Source organism: Carcharodon carcharias, chromosome 30, assembly GCF_017639515.1.
Source record: "Carcharodon carcharias isolate sCarCar2 chromosome 30, sCarCar2.pri, whole genome shotgun sequence".
NCBI classification, from domain to species: Eukaryota; Metazoa; Chordata; class Chondrichthyes; order Lamniformes; family Lamnidae; genus Carcharodon; species Carcharodon carcharias.
In genome coordinates, this window is record NC_054496.1 from 6,672,236 (window position 1) to 6,683,901 (window position 11,666).

Consider the following 11,666-nt stretch of genomic DNA (forward strand, 5'->3'; position numbering starts at 1 on the left):
ATGAAATATAGCTCCTACTAGCCAACTGTAGAGCATGATGGATGGTCATATATCCCAGGGGCCTGTCCTCGAGGAGGCATGTGTATTGATATCTTATCCTCTGTAAGAGTCAATTGGAAGAAGCAAGTCGCTTTAACTAGGAATTGATCCACTGAACTGAATGGGAATTGGAGACATTCAGGAGCATGATTAGGCAACTTTTTTGCATGGTGGCTCTTTTGAATTTATTGGGCTCCAAATGTTGCAATGAAATGGCTGGAATGTATGGTTATTCATTTCCTGTTTTACTGAGATCCAATAAGTTATACCATGAATGCTGTCCCTCCTGCCTTCTGCTTTTCTGAAAAGCCGTTAGGCCATACAGGTTAAATATATTGATATCAGATATTTCACAAACACTTGCATTTCTTAGCATGTCATCAGTTTAGTTACACTTTTTTCCCCTCCCTTACTCAATAGAAGTGCCCCATTAGGAGAAGGAGATCATCTAAGCATGTTGCAATAGTTATTTGGTTTATCTTTCAAAACTTTTTAAACCTTTCAAAGTTTGGAAGCTTTTATCCATTTGAATGCTTTTCTTCTGAAAGGGTCCGCATGCACCACCCCCCCCCCACCGCACCCACCCACCCCCCCACCGCCCCCGCCCCCTGCCCACACAGACACACACAATTACACAGCGCATAAGAAGGCCATTTGGCCCATCATGTCTGCACTAGGTCTCCAAATGAGCAAATCCCCTAGTACATTCCCCCACCTTCTCCCCCTAGCCCTGTACATTCTTCATTTTCAGATAACAGTCTGATTCTCTTTTGAATGCTTCAGTTGAACCTACCTCCACCACACTCCTAGGCAGAGCATTCCAGACCCTAACCACTTGCTACATAAAAAAGTTTCTCCTCATATCTTCTTTTACTAATTACTTTAAATCTGTTCATCTGCTGCCCTCTCCCTCTTTCAATCCAGAAAATTTCAGAGATTAATAAGGTGGATTCTATGACCCAGCCCTGTCAATCTTCAGATTTTGGCCAATTGTTTGCCTGACAATTCATCCTTTAAAATTGCTTCTTAGCCAATCAGAGCAGTTACTGTACTTTGCACCCACCTCTAGAAATAGACTTCTGTCCTCATCCTCACCCCTTATGGTGCTGACTTTTGCTCCTAAAGTTCCAGTTTCCCCCCTCTCACCAAAATCGCGAAAGATGGAAAAAAATTATTGAAATTGGTAGAAGAGAGTGAATTATTCAGGAAACTTAGAATTCATTTATTTTTTAAAGGATAGAAATTTGAATGTAAGGGATTAGGAAGAAAATAAACAATAGAAAGAACACATGAATTGTTTAAATAATTTCATGCAAAATTTTGTTTTAATTGGTTCTTAAGCATTAGTATAAAATTTTAAAAAGCCTCAATTCACATGTGGGAATTGGCAACTACTTCTGATGTTCAAGTAGTTCCATAACCATAATGTTAGTATTTCTTTGAGCCTTATATAACAGTCAATGCACTTCAGAGTAAATCATTGTATGCCGGGCACTTTGAGATTTTCCTGATAGTTGTGATAAAGCACTATATGAATTCTGGCTTCTCCTCACAATACGAACTAAAGATAAAAAAATCTGGCCAGCCCAGGAGATAGGAGTTTCCCCAAAGATACCAGCATCCAAAAGATTACTGTTACATTTTCGTACTTTTATCAAGGCACTCTATGCCACAGTTAGTATCAGCAAAGGGTAGAAATTACTGACAGCAGTGTTCCTGGATGGGTGCTAAACATGCTTATGTCCAGCTATTCTCCCCAGAATTTTGGTGAAGATGTTAAACAGGTTAACACCACCATGAAAAGAATGCAGAGAATTGGATACGAGTGTATTAAGTGATCATACAATAACAAATACAGCTAATTTGTACCCTTCAAAGGTTTTAGTCAATTGCCTTAACACTGATCAATAATCTGTGCCAAAAAGAACTTACAATAGTTGCAGTATTTAAGTATGTGTAAAGATGTAGGCATTGCATTACTTATGGATACCAATGCACGGCACCATGGAGTGGTGGGTACATCAATCTCCCTTTCACCCAGTGAATCTGTGCCTCAGTTGGAGCTACCAGACAGAAGCATCGCGCTGGGAGGGAGGTAGAATTGCGGGTGGCTGGCCGTATGCTCATTGGGAAAGTCGTTCCTGCACCATTTTCATGTAGCTTCCAGCTGCTGACATAGTGCCATTAACAGGAGTTTAACAGCAAGTCAACCGGTTGGGTGGAGTTGCCACGTGTCCTATACAGCCCAGGGCAATTGTCAGAAAAAATAGATTTCCTTCCTCCCCTCTCCTCTTTTGGTGCTGACTTTTGCTCCTCAGATTTCAGCTTCCCCTCTAGAACCTCATCATTTTATCATTTTTGAGCACAGACAGGAAATGTGGAGGCTATTCAACTATGAGTTTCTTCTTCTCCTCACCAGTTGTTCACACAATATATTTTCCAGCATAATTCACCAGACTGTGATCAGAAACAAGAGACCTGACTAATTTATTCCTTTCTTAGCCCAGGAGAGACTGAGGCAGCATCCTGGCTGAGATCAGCTAACTTGGAGAACAAGGAGAGGGATTTTTTCCTTGTGGCAGTAGCAGTATGCTGCTCACTTGTCACTTGTTAATTGCGATGTGGCATAGTCTTTTAAACCAACTTTAAGTAAAATCCAAACAAAATTTCCAGTACTGAGATGCTGAAAATCTGAAAGATAAACACAAAATGCTGGAGACGTTTAGTAGGTTGGGCAGCATCTGTCAAGAGCACAAGGTAGTTGGGACTGTGGTATTAAATTAGCCGAGACACAAAAATGTTACCTTGACAGTGCTGAGTTTCTTGAATAATGCCAGTTCTTCAACAGCCAACTTATTCAGAATACGTCTGTGAATAGTTCAGAGGGATGTACCGTTTTATCAATCTGAAGCTTAATTTGGTAGCTCTTCAGTTTAACAATGCTTTGTAAAACAAATACATTTATTCAAAAGTTGAATTATGTAGGAATGAATACATTGCAGACCACTTTGATAAGATTGAGAGCAGTTTCCAATGTTGTAGTTAAGCAAACTTCATTGTCCTGTGCTAGTGCATAAAGGGGTATGACTGAATGTTTTCAAAAACTGATAGAAATTGAAGGAATCTGTAGGCATATATATAGGTTTAAACTGTTTGAGTGGTGTAGTGTGGGGAGGGAGGGGAACGGGAGGTTTAATGGGAAATAGCTCACCAGTGCTTTTGATGATCATATCTACTGATGAACCAGTATCAACTGGAAGGTCTGGTTGATGTCCTTCGCAGTGTTGTACATTTGGATTGGGTTGGACTTGTGCTTCTCAGTTTCACTGCAAGACATGGCAAAACTTTACGTTCTATCACCATTAGCAGCTTGGACCCTCTTTACATGGTATGGGGCTGAATGTTTGCTTTGTGCTCTTGAACCGAATGGCTTTTCACTTGCCAAGCTAGTTTTTTGGTACCAATCAGATGCATATGAGTACAGTCCATGCTTCTGATTACACCCTCTCCCCCTATATCCCCCACCCCCTCCTGAGCCTGGCCTGTGAGTGTTTGAAGCTGACACAAGATGTAAAAGTTATATATTTTACTTATTAGCACTGACTCTCACAATCAAAGAAATCTCATGGTGTGTTTTATTTTCTTCCCCTCTTTAAATCTTCTTCTGGCACACAATTTCAAGCAGCCAGGGCACGCAATCCTCAGCCAATGATTTCCAGTAACAGGCCACTGGAAGGTGCACAAGAGTGATTTTTCAGTTTGTAAGATCTCTCTTAGTGTTCACTTGGTGCCTTATCCTAGCATTACACCTGAAATACGGGAATTGTGGAACAATATAACTTCATCATTTCCTCCCACCTCTCAACCCTAATTTTTCTTTATTTTCTCCTCCATCTCAACACTGTCCCTCACCTAGGACCTAATCTAGGGCTCTTCTGATGATGGTACTCTTGGGCTGACGCAGTAAGGGGTTGCAACATAGATGCAGCTGTTGAAGGCCATCTGAACCATTCAGAACAAACCTACTGTCCCCCATCATGCCATTCCTAGACACTGCCAAGATTTTTAACTCTTTGCCCAGAAGTCCATTTGACTTTTTGTTTGAAGAACTTTGAGGTAACAGGTTCCATTTCTCCTTTTGAAACTCTGTCCACTTCTCCTGTTCTTACAGTTTAATTTGAAGTTAAACCTACTTTTTGTGTATTGTCTGTTATATTCATACTTCACTTACATTTGCAAAAGCGGGCTGCTTTTACCTCTCCATTACTAATGGCAGGTAATAAAGCAGAGTCACCATATGTGGAGAATTGAAGCCACTGATCTACAGCTTCCAAAAACTATTCAGGCCAGGAAAACACTTTCATGTTTTTCTACTGCACCTCTTGATCGATGCCACTCTTGAAGCTATATCTTAGCATAGAAGGATTAAGTGAAAATTCCCATTCTTTGCCCAGTAAGCAATTAAAACTGCATCCAGCAAGACTCTTCCATCAGTTGCTCAAACTAAGCCCGTGACCTATTATCATCATGTCTTTTTATACATGTGCCTAATTTTGTCTTATCCTAAGCGTTATATTTGTTGTCTGTACCTTATACTGAGATTCTCATTTATTTTGTCCTTTGTATGTGGGATACAATTGACTAATTAATAGTCACAGGAGTGCCACATAAGGACTACCATCCTGTAGGTGGTCTAATTGGTCAAAATATAATTAATTAACCGAAAAGGCCAATCCACAATATTTTACCATTTTATTCATAGCAAGGGTATATTGTGTGCTGCACCATTAACTATTGCCACTCGGTAATTGAGGGATAATTTCACATTTTTTAATTCTTCAATACAATGTTGCATTCTGAGCACCAGTATCAGCCATGAAGCTTGTCTTCAGAATATATGAAACATAGACCAAAATAAATTCTCTATGATCCTGCATTGTAAATTATTTTTAAAATAATGAACATAAGGGGTCCTTAGAAACCGTGTCTGAGAGTTAAGGTGATAAAGCATCTGAACTCTGATTTGCTTTGATGTTTGGTCCTAATGTTCAATCTTGGTGTGCACTGAGTTAGCTGATCTCAGTTGAGGTGGCAGTAAGGTTGTCCTTAAGAAACTGACACTAAAAGTACTTTCAGAGTCGCAAATAAGGCCTCAAGAGATAAGGATAGCAAAAGATCCTGACAATGACACATAAATTGTAAAAGATAAAAGTGCAGTTGAAAGTAAAGTGTGAACTAAGGTAATCATAGGTAATCCATAGGTAATCATTTTTCAGCAAGAAGGTTAGCACTAACTCAATGTTCAGTTTCTGTAAGTTTCTCAATATCCTACAGGATTTTGAAGTAGTGTGGCAGAGATATTTAATATTTTAAAGGGACTAAAACAGAGTATCAGCTTATGCTGAAGGGGACTGGGGAGGATTGCTGACAAATGTAAGGTGATGATTTTTTTAAAAAAATATTCAGTTTTGGAATGTTGGTATTACTGGCCAGGCCAGCATTTATTGCCCATCCCTAATTGCCCTTGATAAGGTGGTGGTGAGCTGCCTTCTTGAACCACTGTAGTCCATGTGGTGTAAGTACACCCACAGTGCTGTTAGGGAGGGAGTTCCAGGATTTTGATCCAGTAACGATAAAAGAATGGTGATATAGTTCCAAGTCAAGATGTTGTGTGATCTAGAAGGGAATTTGCAGGTGGTGATGTTTCCATGCATTTGCTGCCCTTGTGGTTCTAGGCGGTAGAGGTCACGGGATTGGGAAGTGCTGTTGAAGAAGCCTTGATGAGTTGCTGCATGTGGAGAGAACAGAATAAAGACAAGCTCCACAATCTAAAAGTATTAAATGTTGTTCATAAAATAAACCCAGAATATTTCTTTACATTAAGATGTGAGTGTAGTACTGGAGGCTGAATTGGTGAAAAGTATTATAAATATGTTATAAACAAATTATAAACAAATATCCTTTATTGGAAGAGTGATAAATGTTGCAAATGATCTACCAGATAGGATAGTGAAGGAAAACACATTGGAAATATTCAAAGTGTAATTAGATGTTATAATGGGAGTTAGGGTACTAGAATAATGAGCTTCAATAGGAGTGTTAGGATACTACAGAGAATGGCTTCAATGTTACAGTTAGAATATTAGAGAGAAGGGCTATGAGTGGGGTGTTAGGGTTTGAGAGATATTTTGATTGTAAAGTTAGGGTACTAAAAAGATGGGTTTAAATATGACAATTAGGGTATTAGAGGGAAGAGCTGCGATAGCAAAGAGATAAGCTCCAATGAGATCGTTAGGATGCAGAAGACAAGACTGAAACATTTGCAACCATCTTCAGCCAGAAATGCCAAGTGGATGATCCATCTCGGCCTCCTGCTGAGGTCCCCAGCATCGCAGATGCCAGTCTACAGCCAGTTCGATTCGCTCCATGTGATATCAAGAAACAGGTGAAGGTGCTGGATACTGCAAAGGCTATGGGTCCTGATAACATCCCGACAATAGTACTGAAGACCTGTGCTCTAGATCTAGCCATGCCCCTCGTCAAGCTGTCCCTGTACAGCTACAACATTGGCATCTGCCTGAAAATGTGGAAAATTGCCAAGTTATGTCCTGTCCATAGCAAACAGGACTAATCCAACCTGGCTAATTACTGCCCTATTAGCCACCTATCAAACATCAGCAAAGGGATGGAAGGTATCATCGACATGCTGCTGAGTGGCATTTACACAACAACAACCTGCTCACAGATGCTCAGTTTGGTTCCACCTGAGCGACTCAGCCCCTGACCTTACTGCAGCCTTGGTTCACATATGAACCAAAGAACAGAGCTCGAGGGGAGGTAAGATTGACTGCCTTTGACATCAAGACAGCATTTGATCAAGTGTGGCATCAAGGGGCCCTGGCAATATTGAAGTCAGTAGGAATTGGGGATAACTCTCCATTGGTTGGAGTCATGCCAGGCACAGTGGAAGATGGTTGTGGCTGTTGAAGGCCAATTACCTCAGCTCCAGAATGTTACTGCAGAAATTGCTCATGGTAGTGTCCTAGACCCAACCATCTTCAGTTGTTTCATCAATGACCTTCCTGCTATCAGAAGATCAGAAATGGGGATGATTGCACAAAGTTCAGTACTCAGTCCTCAGATACTGAAGCAGTCTGTGCCAGTAGGTAGCAAGATCTGTACAACATTCAAGCCACACAAGAGCCAGGCAATAACCATCTCCAACAAGAGAAAATCTAATCATCTCCCCTGGACATTCAATTGCATTACCATCACTGAATTACATCACTATCAACATCCTGCGGGTTATTATTGACCAGCCATATAAATTACAGAGCAGGTCAGAGGCTGGGAATTCTGAGATGAGTAACTCCCTGACTCCCCAAAACTGTCCACCAACTACAAGGCACAAGCCAGGAGTGTAATAGAATAATCTCCACTCCCTCCATCACCCACACACAGTGGCAGCAATGTGTACCATCTACAAGATGCACTGCAGCAACTCACTAAGGCTCCTTCTACAGCACCTTCTAAACCTGCGACCTCTACCATGAGAAGGACAAAGGCAGCAGATGCAAGGGAACACCAACGCTTGCAAATTTCCCTCCTTACCACACACCATCCTGACTTGGAAATATATCATAGTCCTTTCGCTGTTGTGGGATCAAAATCCTGGAACTTCCTTCCTAACAACACTATGGGTGTATCTACACCACAGGGACTGCAATGGTTCAAGAAGGCAACTCACCACCACCTTCTCAAGGGCAACTAGAGATGTGCAACAAATGCTGATTTGTCAGCGTGTTGACACTCCACAAAAGAATTTAAAAAGCTAAAGAAATTAACTTCAATGGGAGAGCAAGGGCACAAGAGAGATGAGGTGCAATTGAAGAATCAGCTCTAGAGGGATGAGTTTTGATGACAGTATCAGAGGAATTAGCTGTGATGGTAGAGTTAGGGTGTACTTCAGGGATAGGTTTCAATAGGAGAATTAGGGTTTAGAGAGATGAGGGTCAGATGCTTGTCGGATGGGATTTGCAGAGTTATGGTAACAGAGGATGAGGTTCAATGGGAGAGTTATGGGAATGGATAGATGGGGTTCAATAGGAGAATGAGGGTTTAGAGGGCTGAGTTTTGATGGGCAGGTTAGCACATTTCAACAGGATACGATCAGCAACAAGAATCCTGGCTGATTTGCCTTCTTTCCTCAACCCAAACCCTTAACCTAAGATCAGCTGACCGAATATAAATAGGAATTTAAACTGAGAGCTGGTCCATTCAACTCTGTAGTACACTAGGCAGTGTACCCACTGAACCATTGGAAGAAACCACCAGAGTTTTTAATTGCCAGCATTGTCCACATCCCAGACTTGTTTACTCTTCTTTTTTTCAGATATCAGGCTACACAACAACTTTCATTTGTACAGTGCCTTTAACATAGTAAATCATCGCAAGGAGTTTTACAAGAGGATTATCAAAAATATTGACACTGAACCATATAAGAAGATTTTGGGACAGGTGACCAATAACTTGGTTGAATAAGTAGATTTTAAGGAGCGTCTTAAAGAAAAAGAGAGAGAGAGGTTTCGGGAGGCTATTCCAGAGATTAAGACCTAGACATCTGAAGGCATGGTCGCCAATGGTAGAGTGATGGATGTGTAAAAAACCAGAATTGGAGGAGTGCAAAGATTTTGGAGAGTTGTCAGGCTGGAGAAAAACCTAGATGTTAGGGCAATGAGAAAAAGCTAGGAGTATTTCACACAAAGCTGTAGAATTAATTACCATCAAAACAAAGTTGAAGTGGACAGTATAATTGGGTTTAAGATTATTCAATATGTTTCTAAAGAGAGAAAGGGATTTGATGAGAGAGTGGGTAGATTGTGGTTGATATATGGAAAAGGAGGATTGTTGTGCCAAAGAGCCTTTCCCTGTCACTATTTTTTATCGAATTCACATCAGAGGAAGTTTGTGTGGCTCAAGATTATAACAAGAGAATCTTAGACAGGAGAGAACAAAAGCCCCTGGATTTTGTCAGTTCATAAAGGAGGTTTTAGATCTCACAGGGAGATTTTTTTGGGTCTGTGTACAGGTTCACTAGATAGCCACATATAGTCAATGTCATAAATTCACACAGGTCATGTATCTGCAGAAGAACTGTTACAATGCTCTCCACTATTATAAAATGAAAGGAGAATTGTGTGGCTTATGGCACAGAAGGAGGCCATTTGGCCCATCAAGGCCGTGTTGGCTCTCCGTGGAACAATCCAGTGAGTTCCACTCCCCTTCTTGGTCTGACTTCTTTACACTCTGATATTTTCTACACCTGGACCTATCCAGGAAAATCTCCTCTAAAGTATCAGATTCAGCTGTGATTGAAATAAAAATAAATGTTCCAGAAGTGCACAGTAGGTTGGTCAATACCTGAAAGAGGACAATAAGTTAACTTTTCAAGGGAGTAGGATTCTTCATGGTTAAGGCATGGTTTACCCCTTTGTAAGGGCTGACATATGCAAGTCCAGAGGTGAAGGGGAGAACATCAGATTTCTCTAGTTGATCCTGGCTTAGATCCCACCTTTCCCATTTCTGTACATATCTATACTTCCAGCATTTCCTGCTTAGGTTTTGGATTTCCAGCATTCATAGTATTTCCCATTTTATCTCAATAGACTCCAAGATGTTTAATGTGTATGGCCTAACAATATGGTTTTAAACCCATGTAAACTAAAAGTCATGTCTGCTCTCTTTAACCCCTTGACTTACAGACGTCACTTTCTCTTTTTACTTTCTTTTGACTTTTTGTTCTGTGATCGTTGCTTCCCCTTTTTCCTTTTGTTGTCTCTTTGCTTTCTTCGATGTTTTTCTGTCTGTGTTTTTTCTCCTGGTTTTTTATTTTTTGATTTGCTTTGTTTCAATTTTCATGTAGGGCAGTAGTTCTGTGAGTGGGAGTCCAGTACCTTCCACTTCTGGCACCAGCACACCGAGGCGCGGACGCAGGCAACTTCCCCAGACTCCCTCCACTCCTAGGCCGCATGTCACCTACTCCCCAGTGGTCCGCAAAGCCATGAATACGTCACAGCAGAGCAGGATACCAACCCCTGTGCCACGCAGGTACTCGCCACCGCCCCCGGAGCATCAGAGGGGAGAGCGGCAGAGCAGCAGCAGGTCTCCTGCCACAGAGAGAAGCACCGTCCCCCGCAATGAGTCCCCTCGACTGAATCGCCAAAGCAGCAGCCGCTGGTCCACTCCCAGCTCCCATGTATCTGAGCCTTTCCTGGGGTCTCACAATGATGACTATTACTGCAGCCCTGACTATGACGTGCCAAGCGAAGAAACTCTGACCTTCGAGGCTGCCATGGCGACAAGCTCCGGAAGGTCACCCAGGACTTCTCGGGTGACGTCATCATCCGTGTCCCCCTCACGGCATGGGCGACGAGTACCCAACGGGTACTATCACAATCTCGGGGTGACGAAAACAAAAGGACCTGGCACAAGGAAAGGAATGCATGAACCCTACAGTGAAACTGATGAGGATGACTGGTGCTAGCCCCAACATTCGTCTTACATTGCCAAGCACGTCAGGGGGACTCTCTGGGCCTCTTAAGACCTGAGGAGCTCTAGCCTTCTAAAAAAAAAGTTTGAAAAAAAACACAAAAAATAGGAGAAAGGAAAAAAAAACTGAAAAAAATTTTAAACTAATCTTTATTGGGGTGGGGGTTTGGAGCATGTGTAAAAATAAATCAAAGTGGGGGCATAACAAAAAATAGGACTCATGTGGGTCCTTATAACAGGTTTAGCTGTCTCCAACACAATTAAGGAGAGGAAAAGAGAAGTAAACGAAATCCTAAAAGGACTTTGGAAACTGTTCAGTTTCATTGATGAGTTTTATCATCCGTTACCTGTTAATATATATTGATATTGTATGGGGAATGAAGGTTATCCAGTGCACAACATGTTCAGTCACATAAATTCATCCAAATGCCTGCGATGCTACTGACATCTCTGAGGAGTGGGCTCTAAGCAATGACAAACAAGAAGAAAAAAACAAGAAATCCACCTACTTGGAAGTTCTGTTGTTCATACTTCAACAGAACAGCCTATCACAGCATGGAATTCTCATGAAGCTCTCACGCTATGGAAAGAGCATGACCTGTTCAAGAGCACTTTGATTTTGCGTACGTACAGGGGAGGGAGGGAGTGGGAGGGAGAGATGGGATGGTTAAGGGAGAAAGTTGCCAGAACAATAATTAACTTTTTAACTCTTGTGAGATCATTTCCATTTCATTTGTAATTCTGCTTTTTCAAACCTGTAAATTGAACAAGTTTGGGTACATTCGCTCCTCACCAGGGCCTCTGGATTGATGAGAGGAGCAGAGGAAGGTGAATCACTCTGTAAGGCATTCAAAATGAACACTAGAGCAAGCAAAAGATATCAGCCCACTACGCAAAACAGAGTGCATGCTTTTTGTGTGAAACTCTATGTCCTGTGTCATTATGATTCAATCCATTAGGATTGTTTGTTTTTCAAACTTGCTTTCTTTCCCTGCATCTCTCCTCCTTAATTCAGGGTTTTGTGGATTCTGCCTGCTTTACTCAGTGCAGTGTCCAAGAGAGTTCCAATTATTGCCAAA

General features: G+C 41.5%; 1 protein-coding gene across 1 annotated transcript in view; it reads left to right on the forward strand.

The window, feature by feature from the left end:
* LOC121271161 (voltage-dependent P/Q-type calcium channel subunit alpha-1A-like) overlaps window positions 1-10,582 on the forward strand; it is a 760,453-nt gene extending 749,871 nt beyond the window's left edge. The window contains exon 50 of the mRNA XM_041176921.1: window positions 9,962-10,582. Coding sequence (XP_041032855.1) covers window positions 9,962-10,582 — 621 coding nt within the window. The remainder of the gene's footprint in view (window positions 1-9,961) is intronic.
* The last annotated feature ends 1,084 nt before the right edge of the window (window positions 10,583-11,666 follow it).